Here is a 19562-nt window from a genome sequence, read left to right as displayed (position 1 = left end):
AACATTTATGAAACCGTGCTCAAGAGAAATGTTAATTTTATTGAAGATGGCTTCTTGAGTTCTGCTTATAAAGTACCAATGAAAAATGTTTGTCAGATTAATTGTTGGAAGTAGGCTACAGCTCCTAATTATTCAACCTGACTAGGAGCTTGATTTAATGTGTAGCGCTGAAGTTCAGTGCGATTGAAATTTAAAGGCAACATTCCCGTGTTTGCGGAGACTGGACTCCCAATAAACACTGCATGTGTCGGCTCAATCGGAAAATGACCTTAACTTCAAGCACGCTATATTATCTCCGGCGATAATGACTGAATCAAGCCCCTCGATACACTAACTAGACAATAGCTACTAAGGTGATGATTGAGGTACAAGCGCAACAACACAGTACTATCGTTCATACACAGCAACTACCTTACCATATTTAGAATACAAACGGCTTCTCTTTGGTTCTCACTTCTAGGAGAAAGTTACATAGCAAATTGGTCCTCCATTGAGAGATATTGCTCCTGGGCGTTGTATTCCTTACATTGGGGTCTGAGGTAATGGTAAATCACCTCTTCTAAAAAAAAATACACATTTTACGGTTTCATATAACTATTGAGGTTGAAATCTGTTTTCTACAGTTTCGGATAAATGTCTGCATAGGCTACTGGAATGTTGACGACATTGACACAAAAGAACATTCACACAGACAAAAAACACATATATAAGACAGTATCCATCCCTGCAAATGTAGTTAAGTCCACCTTCCATAAGAAGGCTAGTTAGGACAAGTCACCCTTTTGGTCAGAGAAGGCATGGGGCCCTCTATTTTGTGTCAACGAGGGTCTAACGGTGGCCTCAACGATCATTGTCCATTCTTCCTTTTAGGGTCATTCCTTCAGAGCTGTGGGTCATGTTCATTAGGATACACTGTAGTGAAACGTTTACTTTTTTTCCCTAAAAATGAAAACAAGTGGTTCTTATTGGACGAGTCCATGTAGTCCCTTCCTGTTTCAATCTGTTTTCTTCCGTTTGGTGCCAAATGAACACGACCCAGGCCACACTCATTCATGAGGCTCCCTGGGGTTGACCTCTAGGGTGAACCCTGACCCCTAGCACAACCAGGAGGAGGGTACCCACTGGGGCTCTGTGTCCAACTTGTCAATGAGTCGTAGCAGCTCGTGGAAGGCTGTTTCTGGCTCGCTGTTAACAATGGCGGTGTCAAACAGGTGGCCATAGGCCTGCTCCATCTCCCAGGCCTTCTCCATCAGCTCCTTCAGGTCCTCTGGCTAGATGTAGGGAAACACAGGAGGGAAGAACAGAGGTTAAAGATATCCTGGCTAGATGCAGGGAAACAGGAAGGAAGAACAGAGGTTAAAGATATCCTGGATAGATGCAGGGAAACACAGGAGGGAAGAACAGAGGTTAAAGATATCCTGGCTAGATGCAGGGAAACAGGAGGGAAGGAGGGGTTTAGAGATATCCTGGCTAGATGCAGGGAAACAGGAGGGAAGAACAGAGGTTAAAGATATCCTAGCTAGATGTAGGGAAACAGGAGGGAAGGAGGGGTTTAGAGATATCCTAGCTAGATGTAGGGAAACAGTAAGGAAGGACAGGGTTTAGAGATATCCTAGCTAGATGTAGGGAAACAGGAGGGAAGGACAGGGTTTAGAGATATCCTGGCTAGATGTAGGGAAACAGGAGGGAAGGAGGGGTTTAGAGATATCCTAGCTAGATGTAGGGAAACAGGAGGGAAGGAGGGGTTTAGAGATATCCTAGCTAGATGTAGGGAAACAGGAGGGAAGGAGGGGTTTAGAGATATCCTAGCTAGATGTAGGGAAACAGTAAGGAAGGACAGGGTTTAGAGATATCCTGGCTAGATGTAGGGAAACAGTAAGGAAGGAGGGGTTTAGAGATATCCTGGCTAGATGTAGGGAAACAGTAAGGAAGGAGGGGTTTAGAGATATCCTGGCTAGATGTAGGGAAACAGGAAGGAAGGACAGGGTTTAGAGATATCCTAGCTAGATGTAGGGAAACAGGAAGGAAGAACAGAGGTTAAAGATATCCTGGATAGATGTAGGGAAACACAGGAGGGAAGAACAGAGGTTAAAGATATCCTGGCTAGATGCAGGGAAACAGTAAGGAAGGAGGGGTTTAGAGATATCCTGGCTAGATGTAGGGAAACAGGAAGGAAGGACAGGGTTTAGATATCCTGGCTAGATGTAGGGAAACAGGAAGGAAGGACAGGGTTTAGATATCCTGGCTAGATGTAGGGAAACAGGAAGGAAGGACAGGGTTTAGATATCCTGGCTAGATGTAGGGAAACAGGAAGGAAGGACAGGGTTTAGATATCCTGGCTAGATGTAGGGAAACAGGAAGGAAGGACAGGGTTTAGATATCCTGGCTAGATGCAGGGAAACACAGGAGGGAAGAACAGAGGTTAAAGATATCCTGGCTAGATGCAGGGAAACACAGGAAGGAAGGACAGGGTTTAGAGATATCCTAGCTAGATGTAGGGAAACACAGGAGGGAAGGACAGGGTTTAGAGATATCCTAGCTAGATGTAGGGAAACAGGAAGGAAGGACAGGGGATAGAGATATCCTAGCTAGATGTAGGGAAACAGGAAGGAAGGACAGGGGATAGAGATATCCTGGCTAGATGCAGGGAAACACAGGAGGGAAGGACAGAGGTTAAAGATATCCTGGCTAGATGTAGGGAAACAGGAGGGAAGGACAGGGTTTAGAGATATCCTAGCTAGATGTAGGGAAACAGGAGGGAATGAGGGGTTTAGAGATATCCTGGCTAGATGTAGGGAAACCGGAAGGAAGGAGGGGTTTAGAGAAATCCTGGCTAGATGTAGGGAAACCGGAGGGAAGGAGGGGTTTAGAGATATCCTGGCTAGATGTAGGGAAACAGGAGGGAGGGAGGGGTTTAGAGATATCCTGGCTAGATGTAGGGAAACAGGAGGGAGGGAGGGGTTTAGAGATATCCTGGCTAGATGTAGGGAAACAGGAGGGAAGGAGGGGTTTAGAGATATCCTGGTAAGATGTAGGGAAACAGGAAGGAAGGACAGGGGATAGAGATATCCTGTCTAGATGTAGGGAAACAGGAAGAAAGGACAGGGTTTAGAGATATACTGGCTAGATGTAGGGAAACAGGAGGGAGGGAGGGGTTTAGAGATATCCTGGCTAGATGTAGGGAAACAGGAGGGAAGGAGGGGTTTAGAGATATCCTGGCTAGATGTAGGGAAACAGGAAGGAAGGACAGGGGATAGAGATATCCTGTCTAGATGTAGGGAAACAGGAAGGAATGAGGGGTTTAGAGATATCCTGGCTAGATGTAGGGAAACAGGAAGGAAGGACAGGGGATAGAGATATCCTGGCTAGATGTAGGGAAACAGGAAGGAAGGACAGGGGATAGAGATATCCTGGCTAGATGTAGGGAAACAGGAAGGAAGGACAGGGGATAGAGATATCCTGGCTAGATGTAGGGAAACCGGAAGGAAGGAGGGGTTTAGAGAAATCCTGGCTAGATGTAGGGAAACCGGAGGGAAGGAGGGGTTTAGAGATATCCTGGCTAGATGTAGGGAAACAGGAGGGAAGGAGGGGTTTAGAGATATCCTGGCAAGATGTAGGGAAACAGGAGGGAGGGAGGGGTTTAGAGATATCCTGGCTAGATGTAGGGAAACAGGAAGGAATGAGGGGTTTAGAGATATCCTGGCTAGATGTAGGGAAACCGGAAGGAAGGAGGGGTTTAGAGAAATCCTGGCTAGATGTAGGGAAACAGGAGGGAAGGAGGGGTTTAGAGATATCCTGGCTAGATGTAGGGAAACCGGAGGGAAGGAGGGGTTTAGAGATATCCTGGCTAGATGTAGGGAAACAGGAGGGAAGGAGGGGTTTAGAGATATCCTGGCTAGATGTAGGGAAACAGGAGGGAGGGAGGGGTTTAGAGATATCCTGGCTAGATGTAGGGAAACAGGAGGGAGGGAGGGGTTTAGAGATATCCTGGCTAGATGTAGGGAAACAGGAGGGAAGGAGGGGTTTAGAGATATCCTGGCTAGATGTAGGGAAACAGGAGGGAGGGAGGGGTTTAGAGATATCCTGGCTAGATGTAGGGAAACAGGAGGGAGGGAGGGGTTTAGAGATATCCTGGCTAGATGTAGGGAAACAGGAGGGAGGGGTTTAGAGATATCCTGGCTAGATGTAGGGAAACAGGAGGGAGGGAGGGGTTTAGAGATATCCTGGCTAGATGTAGGGAAACAGGAAGGAAGGAGGGGTTTAGAGATATCCTGGCTAGATGTAGGGAAACAGGATGGAAGGACAGGGGATAGAGATATCCTGTCTAGATGTAGGGAAACAGGAAGGAATGAGGGGTTTAGAGATATCCTGGCTAGATGTAGGGAAACAGGAGGGAGGGAGGGGTTTAGAGATATCCTGGCTAGATGTAGGGAAACAGGAGGGAGGGAGGGGTTTAGTGATATCCTGGCTAGATGTAGGGAAACAGGAGGGAGGGAGGGGTTTAGTGATATCCTGGCTAGATGTAGGGAAACAGGAGGGAGGGGTTTAGAGATATCCTGGCTAGATGTAGGGAAACAGGAGGGAGGGGTTTAGAGATATCCTGGCTAGATGTAGGGAAACAGGAGGGAGGGAGGGGTTTAGAGATATCCTGGCTAGATGTAGGGAAACAGGAAGGAAGGAGGGGTTTAGAGATATCCTGGCTAGATGTAGGGAAACAGGAGGGAGGGAGGGGTTTAGAGATATCCTGGCTAGATGTAGGGAAACCGGAAGGAAGGAGGGGTTTAGAGATATCCTGGCAAGATGTAGGGAAACAGGAGGGAAGGAGGGGTTTAGAGATATCCTGGCTAGATGTAGGGAAACAGGAGGGAGGGAGGGGTTTAGAGATATCCTGGCTAGATGTAGGGAAACAGGAGGGAGGGAGGGGTTTAGTGATATCCTGGCTAGATGTAGGGAAACAGGAGGGAGGGGTTTAGAGATATCCTGGCTAGATGTAGGGAAACAGGAGGGAAGGAGGGGTTTAGAGATATCCTAGCTAGATGTAGGGAAACAGGAGGGAGGGAGGGGTTTAGAGATATCCTGGCTAGATGTAAGCTCAAGGCAGAACTATTACTGTACCAGCAGAGGAGAAATAGTTCATTATAGCTTCTCACAGGTATAATGATCAACATGATAAGTGTGATTCATGTTATACATTCACTGTGGATATTAATGTATCTATGGTACTTGCTGATAAAGGGCTTTTTGTGAGATAAGTACCTTTGTGTTTTTTCCATCCTTGGCCAGCAGGGTGCGCAATCGCTCCTGAGAGGGAGGAGCGATGAAGATCACATAGGGCTTGAGGTTGGAGGACCAGAGCACCCGCAGTGACTGACGGAGAGAACGAAAGGAAACAGCAGCAGGAGGAGGGGAGAAAATGATTTTAAAAAAGGGAGATAGAGAATAGAGGAATAGCAGCATGGATAGTATGCTTTCAAAACATGATATGAAATTTCCTCCACAACATGTTCTCAACTAGCGGCTAACAGTCCCACTTTAAACTAAACATAACTTTTAAGGCTTAAAAAGCCTTTATGAACCATTCATAAGGCCTGTAAAGATGCTTAAAATGACATGCTACATAAAGTGTGTCACAAGGGCTAAGCACCAGGTGTGAGGACATATCACCCTTTATGTAGAATGACTTACTTACACATGATTTATGAAGCATCTAATGTAGTACTTATGAAGTGCTATGTAGGGCTTATGAAAATGTAGTTTCCTACCTTAGTGTGCAGGCACAGCAGACAGATCCTGCCTGAGTTGATGACCTGTCGAACCGAGTCACTGCTGGTGCCGTACAAGTTCCTGTCGTACTCCCCAGACTCGATGAACTTCCCTGCTGCGTCGTCCGTCTCAAACGCCAGCCGGTTCACAAAGTGGTACTCCCTCCCATTCTTCTCATGTATCCGTGGGCTTCTCGTTGTATCTGAGTGATAACGATTGTTGAAATGAGAATTTGGTATAATAAATGAATAATTAAGTTTTTGTCTGATTTATTGTAATAAACAGTTAAAATAAAAAAATAAATTAGAATTTGTTAAAAGCTAATCTGTATGTATTGGTAACGTCGACCCTACCTGATTGAATTGCTGCAGTAATTTGTCAATGCTTCAAGCTATCAAACCCCAATCAAACTTTATTTAAAGTCTGTTTAATAATTAAAGTCTGTTTAATAATCACAACACTTAAATAATATATAAAAACCTAACAGGCCACGAACTTAACCTCCCACAAGAACAAGTGGATCTTGTTCCCATCACAAGTCTTGCCCCACCCCCCAATCCCCTGCTCTGATTGGTCTACTAACGTGGCACGGCGCTGGCGAATCTGTCCGGCTGGATAGACAGCAGCCTCCGCCGCAGCTCGTCCTGCCCGCTGTTGGGCGGACCAATCAGGGCGATGGGTCGCTTGCGATTGGCCGGCTGGTGGTAGAGCGCCATCTCATCATAGGTCAGGATGTCATCGGCGGAGTAGTCTGGGCGCGACAGAGGTAAGTAGAGAGGTTGGGGTTTACTGAAGGTGTTGCAGATTGAAATGTTACAGAAATGTTACTCTATATACATATCAGATAGGTATATATGTTCTACATAACATATTTCTATCAGAATATTCCACAACATTCAGCTGAGGGGGAACATGGCAGATAGAAATTCCATGCATAGAGCAGGCATGATTACTGGGTACATGTCAGAGGCATATCTGTTCTACCCAATCCATTCATTTCTGAATGTGCCCCAGAGTCCAGCCTCCTGTGTGCCAACAAGACTGAGGTAATAAGACTTCCTGCCAGGAGAGGACTTTCCACTCTCATACTTTAACTCTAAGACACACCAGTAACATAGGCTGGTCGAGAGTACTTAAGCACCTCTGAATGTAATGTCCGAACCGAGTTCGCACCGATTTTACAGTGCCTTCGGGAAGTATTCAGACCACATTTGTTCAGGTTACAGCCTTATTCTAAAATGGATAAACATATATTTTTAAAATCTTATCAATCTACACACAATAACAAAGAATAAACTTTTTTTTTCAATTGTTGCTAATTATATGTTGAAGCACCTTTGGCATCAATTACAGCCTCGAGTCTTATTGGGTACAACGCCACAAGCTTGGTACATCTATATTTACAGAGTTTCGCCCATTCTTCTCTGCAGATCCTCTGTCAGATTGGATGGGGAGCGTCGCTGCACAGCTATTTCCAGGTCTCTCCAGAGATGTTCAATCAGGTTCAAGTCCACTCAAGGACATTCAGAGACTTGTCCCGAAGCCACTCCTGCATTGTCTTGGCTGTGTGCTTAGGACTCTTTTGCTGTTGGAAGGTGAACCTTCGCCCCAGTCTGAGGTCCTGAGTGCTCTGGAGCAGGTTTTCATCAAGGATCACTCTGTACCTTGCTCCATTAATCTTTGCCTCGATTCTGACTAGTCTCCCAGTCCCTGCCACTGAAAAACATCTCCACAGCATGATGCCGCCACCAACATGCTTCACCATAGAGATGGTGCCAGGTTTTCTCCAGACGTTGGCATTCCGGCCAAAGAGTTCAATCTTGGTTTCATCAGACCAGAGAATCTTGTTTCTCATGGTCTGAGAGTTTTTAGGTGCCTTTTGGCAAACTCCAAGTGGGTTGTCATGTGCCTTTTACTGAGGAGTGGCTTCCGTCTGGCCACTCTACCATAAAGGGCTGGAGTGCTGCAGAGATGGTTGTCCTTCTGGAAGGTTCTCCCATCTCCACAGAGAAACTCTGGAGCAATGACAGTGACCATCGTGTTCTTGGTCACCTCCCTGACCAAGGCCCTTCTCCCCTGATTGCTCAGTTTGGCTGGGCAGCCAGCTCTAGGAAGAGTCTTGGTGGTTCCAAACTTCTTCCATTTAAGAATGATGGAGGCCACTGTGTTCTTGGGGACCTTCAATGCTGCAGAAATGTTTTGGTTCCTTCCTCTGATCTGTGCCTCTACACCATCCTGTCTCGGAGCTCTACGGACAATTCCTTCAAACTAATGGCTTGGTTTTTGCTCTGACATGCACTGTCAGCTGACCTTATATAGACAGGTGTGTGCCTTTCCAAATCAGTTCCAATCAATTGAATTTACCACAGGTGGTAGAAAGATCAAGAATGATACATTTAAACTAGATGCAACTGAGTCTCAAGTCTCATAGCAAAAGGTCTGAATACTTATGTAAATAAGATATTTCAGTTTTTAATTTTTACAAACCTATTTTTGCTTTGTCATTATGAGGTACTGTGTGTAGATTGCTGAGGATGTTTTATTTATTTAAATCGGTTTTTGAATAAGGCTGTAACGTAACTAAATGTGTAAAAAGTCAATGGGTCTGAATACTTTACAATCGTCTGAAAATCTATTATAATGTACATAGGGACATTGAGAGACAGAGAGAGGCCAAGTCCCAAATCGACCCCTATACCTATGGGGTGTCTATGACCTATGCCCTCCTATGTGGTGGATATCTGAGACGACTTGACAGGTGTGAGCAATATGGTAGTAGCTCCACCTCTGATAGGCTAAGTGGAATTTTCACCATATTCCTCACACCAATCAAATATACACAAGTGCATAGGGGTCTAGCAGTCAATTTGGGATTGGACCAAAAAGATGTAGGAGAAAGAACGAGCCTTACCAACGTTGCTGCTGGGGTTGTACATGGTTTTCTTCCTCAGCTTTTTGTTCTTCTTTGAACACCAAAGCTTCCCTGGAGAAAATGAGAAGTGGAAAATGATCAACGGATGATTTAGAGCATATCAGATCATAATGATTGTGTGTGTGTGTGTGTGTGTGTGTGTGTGTGTGTGTGTGTGTGTGTGTGTGTGTGTGTGTGTGTGTGTGTGTGTGTGTGTGTGTGTGTGTGTGTGTGAGAGTGAGAGAGAGTGTGTGTGTGTGTGTGTATGCTTGTGTTTAGACACCTGTGATAGTGCCTGGAGTGTGTAACTGAGCAGTATATTTGGTAATCCCCTTACCTGGGCTGTCAGGATTCCTGTCCACAATGGTTTTCTTCATAGCTTCTCTCTGCTGCTGGAAGCTCTTCCCTGGGAGAGGGGGAAGAAACATTTACTTTGGGGAAAAAAATGAAGGGGTAGGGGTTGTTAGGGTTGGGGTTAGGGTTGGGTACCTGGTACTAGCCCGGCTAGGGGCTGGTTGTCCTCATCTCCCTCCCGGTAGGCCTGCCACCAGTTGGGGTCCTCCTGGCTGATAATGTGGAGGATGTCTCCCTTCCGGAAGGACAGGCCAAGCTCCCTGCACGGCACGTACGGGTCATCAGATGGGTCGTAGTTAAAATACGCCCTCACGTGCATCTGAACACATGGGTGACGTAATCATCATCATCATCATCATCAGAAGAAGAATTTAGTAACTGATTATGATGTAATAATTGAACACACATGTTGTGCATGCACGCAGACAGGCACTCGCGCACACACACCACTCACACACCCTGAAGGAGCCTTACCACCGTCTCTCTGTGTGGGGGAGTTTTCTTCTGAGAGCTGGGGATGAGAAGGAAGGTCAAAGTGCCATGCATCTCCGTCTGAGGAGAGAGACCAATGACACTGAGTACAATCCACAGTACACGGAATTAGCTTAAATCAAATTAACTAAGCATCTCCGTCTGAGGAGAGAGACCAATCTACAGTACACGGAATTAGCTTAAATCAAATTAACTAAGCATCTCCGTCTGAGGAGAGAGACCAATCCACAGTACACGGAATCAGCTTCATTCAAATTAACTAAGCATCTCCGTCTGAGGAGAGAGACCAATCTACAGTGCACGGAATTAGCTTAAATCAAATTAACTAAGCATCTCCGTCTGAGGAGAGAGACCAATCTACAGTACATGGAATCAGCTTCATTCAAATTAACTAAGCATCTCCGTCTGAGGAGAGAGACCAATCTACAGTACATGGAATCAGCTTCATTCAAATTAACTCCACAACACTACATAAAGAGTGACCTAAGACAACAACACAACATGGCAGCAGCACAACATGGTAGCAGCACAACATGGTAGCAGCACAACATGGTAGCAGCACAACATGGTAGCAGCACAACATGGTAGCAGCTCAACATGGTAGCAGCACAACATGGTAGCAGCACAACATGGTAGCAGCACAACATGGTAGCAGCACAAAACATGGCAGCAGCACAAAACATGGCAGCAGCACAAAACATGGTAGCAGCACAACATGGTAGCAGCACAAAACATGGTAAAACATTATTGGGCACAGACAACAGCACAAAGGTCAAGAAGGTAGAGACAACAATACATCACACAGAGTAGCCACAACTGTCAGTAAGAGTGTCCATGATTGAGTCTTTGAATGAAGAGATGAAGAAAAACTGTCCAGTTTGAGTGTTTGTTGCAGCTCGTTCCAGTCGCGAGCTGCAACAAACTGAAAAGAGGAGCGACCCAGGGGTGTGTGTGTGTGTGTGATATCCAGTGTGAGCGATTCTCAATGAACCAATTCCTCACCAGAAGGTCATGGACCTCATTGACGTTTTTCCCACGGACGGGCACGCCGTTGATCTGCAGGATCTCGTCTCCCTCGGCCAGTAGTCCACTCCGCTCGGCTGTCCCGCCCTTCACCACGCGACTCACCACCACGCTGTCCATCTCGTTACGAACTGTGGCTCCCTGGGGACAAGACACACAGGCAAATACACTACCAGTCAGATAGACTCATCAGTACAAACCACCTAGATGTACCTGACATAAACACACACCAACTAGAAAGACAAGTCTACATCAGGGAATTTACAATACAGTACAGTACTATACAAATACAGTACATTATTATTATATTTATTAATTATTATTATATTTTTACATTTTTATTTAACTAGGCAAGTCAGTTAAGAACAAATTCTAATTTACAATGACGGCCTACCAGGGAACAGTGGGTTAACTGCCTTGTTCAGGGGCAGAACGACAGATTTTTACCTTGTCAGTTCGGGGATTCAATCCAGCAACCGTCCGGTTACTGGCCGAACGCTCTAACCACTAGGCTACCTGCCGCCCCAACATTACAATACAATAATATACAGTACATTACAATACAGTGCAATATTTGCTTTATTGGTCCATTTGCACCGATATTCTTGATTGTTTTAATCAGATGAGTGTGTGTGTGTGTGTGTGTGTGTGTGTGTGTGTGTGTGTGTGTGTGTGTGTGTGTGTGTGTGTGTGTGTGTCTTACCAGAGGCATGTCACCGGCCTTCTCCAGCCGCACCAGTTTGACGGTCTCTCCCATGTACTGAATCACACTCTCTTCTGGGTCCGGCTCCAACTCCTGCTCTGCCACCCTGTCATGGGCCTGTATCAGAGCCTGGGAGAGACAACACACAGGTACATGGGAGACAAGGAGTGTGTGTGCCGTGGAAACTGGGTGTTTATTCCATTTGATTGTTGTAGTAGTGACTTGGATGAACTGGAGCGTTTTGATACACAGTGCACACACAACTCACAACACAACACACTTTCATATTCACCAGTTATTGTAAATAACTGGGGGGAAATTGAAACTCGGCTTCCATCCCTTATGATTAAACATGCACGTTTTACCCACCCTGTCTCTCTCTTCCTCCCTCCCACAACACCAGCCAACAGCAGACTCCACCTCTAAGCCAAGATTTCCACCTCTAAAAAGATTTCCCTCTCACTTCATTTAAGGTGACGGGCTCTCCGTATGCCACAATTAATAACCGTTAAACCAAATGAGTGTCTTTATCCCGCAGAAGAGAGACCTGGGAAGGCAGAAAGGAGGGCTGACTGAGGGCTGGCTAAGCTTCCAGCGTACACACAATCCCTCTTAATCTGCCCTGCATTTAGGAGGCAGGATTCGCCTCCATCAATCATAAAAACACCTCGATCTCGAGAAGGATGAGGAGGAAGGGAAATGAGGAGAAGAGGGAGAGAGAGGGAGGCAGTGTGTTCCTAGCAGGTTACCTATTCACTACCATTTTACATGGGGGTTTGTTGATCTGTTTACCTGTGTGTGTATGTGTGTGTGTAGCTAGGGTGAGGGTCGTCAACCGGGGTCAGATAGTGGGAACATTCCGCAGCGTAACCGGAGGGAGGGATAATCCACAGTCTGTTGGTTGCCGTTGCTTCGGCAAATGCCTGTGTTTAATTGGACATGATGCCCAGTGGAGTCAATGGAGCAACAGTGGGGTTTGGCAGGTCACACAGTCACATGGTCTCGGTCACATGGTCACGGTCACGTGCCGGCACACAACTAGTCTCGGAATTCCCAGACCGAGGGCAACAGCTCATTGGTACATTGTGGGAGGAAAAGTGTCTGTCTAGAGAGACTAGCATGCAAGACCAGGGCCCGAATCCTCTCTATATTCTACTGATTACACCTTCTAGGGTATACAGCACAGGAGGCTGGTGAGGGGAGGATGGCTTTCGTTACATTACTATGAGCCCTTCTTCCCAATGAAGGTGCCACCAGTGGTACAAAGTAGGTGTTGAGCCTCTCAGTTGCCCAGTTATAGCATGTTATTTCTTTCCTCGTCTTCACACATCCATCTCCCCATCCCTCCTCACCGCCTACGACATGTCTAATCTCTTTCCGCAATGACATGACAGTGCACTACGAGTGGCTACTTAGAGAGCGGTGTCAACACCAGGCTGGCACACGGACCTGGGGTCATTCATGTAAAGGCCAGCCGTAAGCCATCCATACTGAGTGACCTGTCTGTATGCGTGTTGGGCTGGACACTGACCAGCAAGGCAGGGTCAAGTTTCAAAAGGCAACTCTTGTGCTACTCCGCAAATCGATGACATGCTCAAGCTGGAAGCACAAACAAAGGCAGTTCTGTGTGCAAGCTGGATACACTGTCATCATGTTAACCTTCCAAACTCCAAAACCCACAATGCCCTGTTATATCACCTATACAAGAGGTTATTAAAGACTATGACAGGGCAACCCATAGAGTTAGGGCTGTTTCCCATGCCCTTTAGTTCAGTCACAGAGCGAAGCCACATAAAGAGCCGAGCCATATAACACCCACTGATCAGTGACTTCCCTGAGCTCCTCTGGAGGAGGCTGATGTCAAGACTGGATAACAGTGACGATGGTTCAGGGTTTCACATGAACGTATAGTACTGTGCAAAAGGTTGAGGCAGATGTTTGGTATAATTGTTTAATCATACAAGCTACAATAATTGATGCTGTTATGAAGGCAAAGGGTGGTCACACCAAATATTGATTTCATGTAGATATTTCTTCTGTTCACTCACTTTGCATTTTGTTAATTGATAAATATAATCTATTAACATGTCTATTTTTTTAAGCATTCTTACTTCACAGCATTTTTTCAAACCTGCCTAAAATATTTTCACAGTACTGTATATGGAACCTACGTTATATGGAGCCTATGGTACAGTATATAGAACCTATGGTACAGGTTATGCAGCCTATGGTACAGTATATGGAGCCTATGGTACAGTATATAGAAGATATGGTACAGGTTATGCAGCCTATGGTACAGTATATGGAGCCTATGGTACAGTATATAGAACCTATGGTACAGGTTATGCAGCCTATGGTACAGTATATGGAGCCTATGGTACAGTATATAGAAGATATGGTACAGTATATAGAACCTATGGTATAGTATATGCAGCCTATGGTACAGTATATGGAGGGAGCCTATGGTATATGGAGCAAATGGTATATGGAGCCTATGATACAGTATATGGAGCCTATGGTACAGCCTATGGTATATGGAGCATATTCACATATATCTCAGTAACACTGACAAATTCCAAAACGGGATTTGGTCCATAGTACCTCTCAGGTGGCCAGCTCAGGAACACTGACACGGTTAAGGGTTGAGTTCTGGTGTGTCCCAGGTCTCTTACCTGGAGGTGGGGAGTCGTGAGTAGGTTACTGAGCTCTACACCCTCTTTATGCTGAGTGGACTGGAGGATGTATTGCACCTGGACAGAGAGAGGGAAAGAGATGGGAAAGGAGATGGAAAGAGAGAGAGGGGAGGGAATGAGAGGAAGAGAGGGAGAGTTCAAGAGAGGAGGTGAAGAGATTGCAAGAAAGAGAGAGCGAGCAAGAGAAAGGGGTCAGATTAAGGTCAACTGTATAAGTAGCACTAAGTCAGCATCATTGGTCATCTGGAATAGTGATGCAGTTCAAAGTGTTCATGAATTAATAACATCACCAGCCATCTTGAAAACTCCTCCTTGAGGCTCTATGCGTGATTCAACATGACAGTTTAATTATTCAACTTCCTGACCACCAGTCATGAGTCGACATGTTGTCAACAAGCTAGCCAAGGCTTTAGTCATTCCTCAGAAGCAACTTCGCAGTACATCATTGTTAAAACCACCGATGGTACATCTGCTCTGCTTGTCATAGTCTTCCCCAGTACACGTGTAAATACACGTGTAAATATTGGACTTTATATGGCCCCTTCCTGTATTATACTGATGCTAAAATGTTTATTCTATTCTACTGAGCCATTGACTTTATGTTCATAGTCTTCTCTTTTATAATTTCTTATTGTTGTTGCATTGTCGAGAAGGAACCTACAACAAAGCATTTCATTGGACGATGTATACCATGTGTAGACAGTGTCAGCTTTATCACTGAGAGCTCATGTGCTATCAGAGGTATTTTTGTCCAAATACGAACGCCATAACAGTAAATATTTTGTTCTTACGTGAAGGTCATGTCAAAGACCATTCTGCTGTTAAGATTACCAACTGGATTCCTTCACACAGACAGGTTGGCTGCTCTCTAATAAGTCGCAGTGGGGTTTCCCATTCCAGACACTCTACTGTAACGGGACTTAGTCTCCGCCCAAATGGCACCCTCTGGTCAAAAGAAGTGCATGTAGGGAATAGACTGCCATTTGGAACTACTTCTTCTCTCTGGCTGTTGCCTTGGAAATTAAAGACCCTGAATTAATCTCCCAACATGTGATGTCAAATAGAAGCATGAGGAGTTGGTTCTACTGTCATGACGTTGGTGTTTCTACAGTCGGCCTTTTAACAGCTTCATGGTCCTCAGAATGATCACAATCCAGACAGATCCACAATTCCTTCGTCATCATCATCATAGAAAAATATAAAAAACAGCCCATTTCAAGAAGAGAATCCCCAATCCTCTCTTTCCCACCACCCCTGCATTCTCCTCCCTCCTTCCTCTCATCCATCCGTCTCACTCCCTCTATACCTCTATCCCCCTCCCTATATCCTCCTCCCCCTTCCTCTCATCCATCCGTCTCACTCCCTCTATACCTCTATCCCCCTCCCTATATCCTCCTCCCCCTTCCTCTCATCCATCCGTCTCACTCCCTCTATACCTCTATCCCCCTCCCTATATCCTCCTCCCCCTTCCTCTCATCCATCCGTCTCACTCCCTCTATACCTCTATCCCCCTCCCTATATCCTCCTCCCCCTTCCTCTCATCCATCCGTCTCACTCCCTCTATACCTCTATCCCCCTCCCTATATCCTCCTCCCCCTTCCTCTCATCCATCCGTCTCACTCCCTCTATACCTCTATCCCCCTCCCTATATCCTCCTCCCCCTTCCTCTCATCCATCCGTCTCACTCCCTCTATACCTCTATCCCCCTCCCCCTCTATCCCTCCTCCCTCCTTCCTCTCATCCATCCGTCTCACTCCCTCTATACCTCTATCCCCCCTCCCTATATCCTCCTCCCCCTCTATCCCTCTCTCTAGCACTCCTCCCTCCCACTCCCTGGCTCTATCTTAGCTCATCCTTTACACTAATCAAAGCTCTCTGTAATGAGGTGACACACTTTCCCCCCCCAGCCTCCTCCTCTCCTCTCCACCTCCCTCCAGCCCATGCCCCTCTACCCTGTAAGCTGCTGGAGTTTCTTTTTCTGGCTGTGGCAGATCCTCGGCCACTTCCTTCCAGGCCCCGGGGCTGCTGGGAGATTACCTGGCCCCGAGGGCCAATTATGAAGGCCCACGCCACCAGCCACTTAGTTTAGACACACCGTCCACTGTCTCAAACTATTACCACCTTGCTAAGTATCTCCTGGCGCTGTGCCAGCTGCTCTGGGTGAGTGTCTGCATGTATTTACTGTATGAACAAAGATGGTGTGTGTGTGTGTGTGTGTGTGTGTGTGTGTGTGTGTGTGTGTGTGTGTGTGTGTGTGTGTGTGTGTGTGTGTGTGTGTGTGTGTGTGTGTGTGTGTAAGATCAGTATCTCACTGACCGAGGTCCTCCTCCGAAAGCCTACACGCGTGTCCTTAATGTTCACATCACAAGAGCAATGGTACCGATGTGCTATTTTCAGTCCAAATGAACCCTTAAAAGCAGCCTCTTTGTCAGTTATCATATGTTGACTGGTTCACAGCCAGCTTTCCTATAGAAATCAGACCTGGGTCCAAGTACTATTTATTTTCATTAAAATGCCTGAGTATTTTATTGAGCCTGCTGCCGAGTGCCACATGGGCGAGGTTTACACTTTGGTTCCAACGCGCCAGGCAAGCTCAGTCAAGTGCAGCTAAATCATTTGAAAGAAAAGCTAATACTATTTGAACCATGGTCTGATAGAAGTCACACTGTTTGTTCTAGCTGGACCAGCACGTAATACATTCCATCATGGCATATGGGATCCTAAGGACCTGAACGTGGTGAGAGGTTAGCTAGATCTACAGGACTGCAGCATAACAGGCTATCGGACAGACTATGTGGCTGTACAGAACAATGAATGATGGATATGTATGGAATAGACAATGTATAGACCCACAGGTCAATCACAGCTGGTTGTGCTATGGCAGAGACCTATGGTATTTTTTGTATTAATTCACTGAAGGAGTCAGTTAGAGAGTGGTTAGACAGATGTGGACACAGTGATGAGTTTGTGTTACTCTGTCACTCCTGCTAGAGGGTAACATTACCCCCAGCTGTGACATTCTGTGAGATGTTTAACCGGATAGTGCAACATTTTGGCGATGAAGTCTTTTTTTCTACTTACTCAGAGAAAGTGCTTGACTTGGACTGAAATAGGTCCCGGTACTCATTTTGTTTACATTTAGGTGCATGACCGTCACAATACTTTTGAGCTAATAGTATCCAAGAGGAACAGGAGCTCAAGCAGTAGAACATTTGACGTGCCGGTACTCGGCTCCGGCGAGCTTCTGCCCAAGTCAAGCACTTCTCAGAGACCATGGTTATGTCCCTGTGTGCAGTTTAATAAAGGACGTTTAAGGTCGTTTCAAGAGCAACTGCTAGCATTAACACAATGACTGGAAGTCTACAGGGACAGCTTGTGTGTACTATCCCTTTAATGGTGATGCCATGGAAGCAGGAAACAACACGTGAGAGGGGGAATCTAGTTCCAACACACCAAGGATCATTTCCAAGTCAATATGAGACTGCATCTCTAATCAACAGTTATGTACCTGGCTTCCTTTACCCTTATTTCTTTGTAGTTTCTCTGTCACCCTCCTCTCATCCTCCTTCTCCTTCTTCCCATCTCTCTCAACTTCTCTGCCCAGCTGTTCTTCATTGCCCAACATATCTCCTTAACCCACATATCCTTCTCTCATCCTCATTCTTCTTCTTCCCATCTCTCTCAACTTCCCTGCCCAGCTATTCTTCATTGCCCAACATATCTCCTTAACCCACATATCCTTCTCTCCTCCCCCAAATCCTCTTCTCCAAACCTTCCTCCACCTCCCTCCTGATACCTTACCTCCTTTTTTCTCCCCCTACCTTCTGACCAATACATCGGTGATAGAAGATCCATTTCATTTCTAGATCAAATCAAGATCACTAGAGTGCTGGAGCATTTCACTCTACCTCCAGGCAGAGGCCCTGGGCCTGGGAGGTGAGGGGCAAGGGCGGGCTGCCGCGCGGCTGCATCTGCCGGGTCACGGCACTGTGGATGGTGAAGGCGCTCTGGAAGTCCTCCTTGTGCAGCATGCCCAGCACCAGAGCCACGTCGGCCTGCGATTGGGTGTCCACTAGGCAGCTCTGCACCCGTCGTAGGGCCTCCAGCAGATCTTCCAGCTCTGGGTAAAAGTAGGGAAATCAAATCAAAATGTATTCGGCATATTCACAGGATACAGCGGGGTGTAAACGGTGCAGTGAAATGCTTACTTGCGAACTACATCTCAACTGTGCAGTAAAATATCAAAAGAAGTCCAAATTTAAATCTCAACAATAACACCATAATGCAATACGTGGTAAAGGTGCAATACAAAGGAGTCAATAAGCAATATAAAACAATTAGAAAAAGAGGTTGATTTGGCTCAACTGCCTAATTTCCAGTGTCATTCATCTCTGTGTGAGGAGTTGTTTACTAGGGCCAGAGAGAGAGAGAGGTTCAACATGCTGTTACCTCCTGTAATGCCTGTGACCTTTAACATTCAGACCAAAGTGGTACATTTGTCCACAAGGAATTTTCAGAAAGTAAAATCACACGTCTCTCGGTTTCAAACCTCTCTGGCGCTAGCAAGCGCTTGCTCACACAGAGACAGCGTGGGAATTTTAAAGTCGCGTTACTAATGGGATATTGTCATGCCAAAGTCAATTCTGGTGCCAAAACCTGTTTGGGGTTGCGCACCAGTGGGATTCTGCACCCCAGACAGGATATGACATCTGCATCAAGTTTGGTCTGAAGGTTCCACCTACATATAGCGACTCTGAGGAGCACAGTGACACCAGGGGAAAGGGAGGCTAAAGCATTGCTTACACGGCCCTCTACTGTTCTAAACCAGCAGGTGTTCTGTTTAACTGACCAGGTACATGGATTAAAACATGGATTTCATATAAACCACCGATTACAGCAGCTTACTTGATTAATGTTATCTAGACAGTGATCTCATAAAGGGGTGTTTACCTGAGATAAGAAGAAGCAGGGAGGGTGTGTGTGTGTGTGTGTGTGTGTGCACGCATGTGCACGTCCCCCCCACTAAAACCGGTCGGCAGCAAGAACCACAACCTACTGTCTCCTCTAAGGCTAACCAACTGACATGAAAACAAATTCTCTGAGGAACAATTTTGTTTCACCTCACAAAAGATATTAAATTCACTTCAAATCAAAAATCCAATCAAATGAGATTTTATTGGTCACATACACATATTTAGCAAATGTTATTGCGGGTGTAGTGATTCACACGAAACGATTCACAACGATACACACAAATGTAAAATAATGGAATTAAAGAATATATAAATATTAGATTGAGCAATGTCAGAGTGGCACTGACTAAAATACAGCAGAATAGAATACAGTATTTACATATGAGTTGAGTAAAGCAGTGTGTAAACATTATTAAAGTGACTAGTGTTCCATTATTAAAGTGACTAGTGTTCCATTATTAAAGTGACTAGTGTTCCATTATTAAAGTGGCCAGTATGTATATAAGGTGCAGGGTTACATGACAGGGTGGAAGCCAGCTAGTGATGGCTATTTAACAGTTTGTTGGCCTTGAGATATAAGCTGTTTTCCCAGTCTCTCGGTCCCAGCTTTGATGCACCTGTACTGACCTCGCCTTCTGGATGATAGCGGG

The 19562-nt window shown here is 45.8% G+C and overlaps 1 protein-coding gene across 2 annotated transcripts in view; it reads right to left on the bottom strand.

Annotated features, from left to right (window-relative positions):
- Positions 1-19: 19 nt before the first annotated feature.
- The window catches only part of LOC135557909 (protein PALS1-like), a 29360-nt gene continuing 9817 nt past the window's right edge, over positions 20-19562 (bottom strand). For both annotated transcript variants that reach the window (XM_064991609.1, XM_064991610.1), the window contains exons 3-14: positions 17848-18059; positions 13919-13996; positions 11247-11375; positions 10523-10684; positions 9503-9580; positions 9164-9347; positions 9012-9080; positions 8675-8746; positions 6347-6514; positions 5763-5965; positions 5257-5367; positions 20-1271 (exon numbers count right to left, since the gene is read on the bottom strand). In XM_064991609.1, coding sequence (XP_064847681.1) covers positions 1095-1271; positions 5257-5367; positions 5763-5965; positions 6347-6514; positions 8675-8746; positions 9012-9080; positions 9164-9347; positions 9503-9580; positions 10523-10684; positions 11247-11375; positions 13919-13996; positions 17848-18059 — 1643 coding nt within the window. In that variant the 3' untranslated portion in view covers positions 20-1094. The remainder of the gene's footprint in view (positions 1272-5256; positions 5368-5762; positions 5966-6346; positions 6515-8674; positions 8747-9011; positions 9081-9163; positions 9348-9502; positions 9581-10522; positions 10685-11246; positions 11376-13918; positions 13997-17847; positions 18060-19562) is intronic.

The sequence above is a fragment of the Oncorhynchus masou genome, chromosome 16, assembly GCF_036934945.1.
Source record: "Oncorhynchus masou masou isolate Uvic2021 chromosome 16, UVic_Omas_1.1, whole genome shotgun sequence".
In the NCBI taxonomy this organism is placed as follows: domain Eukaryota; kingdom Metazoa; phylum Chordata; class Actinopteri; order Salmoniformes; family Salmonidae; genus Oncorhynchus; species Oncorhynchus masou.
Note: the sequence above shows the minus strand (reverse complement) of the source record. Positions and strands in the feature narration are given on the sequence as shown.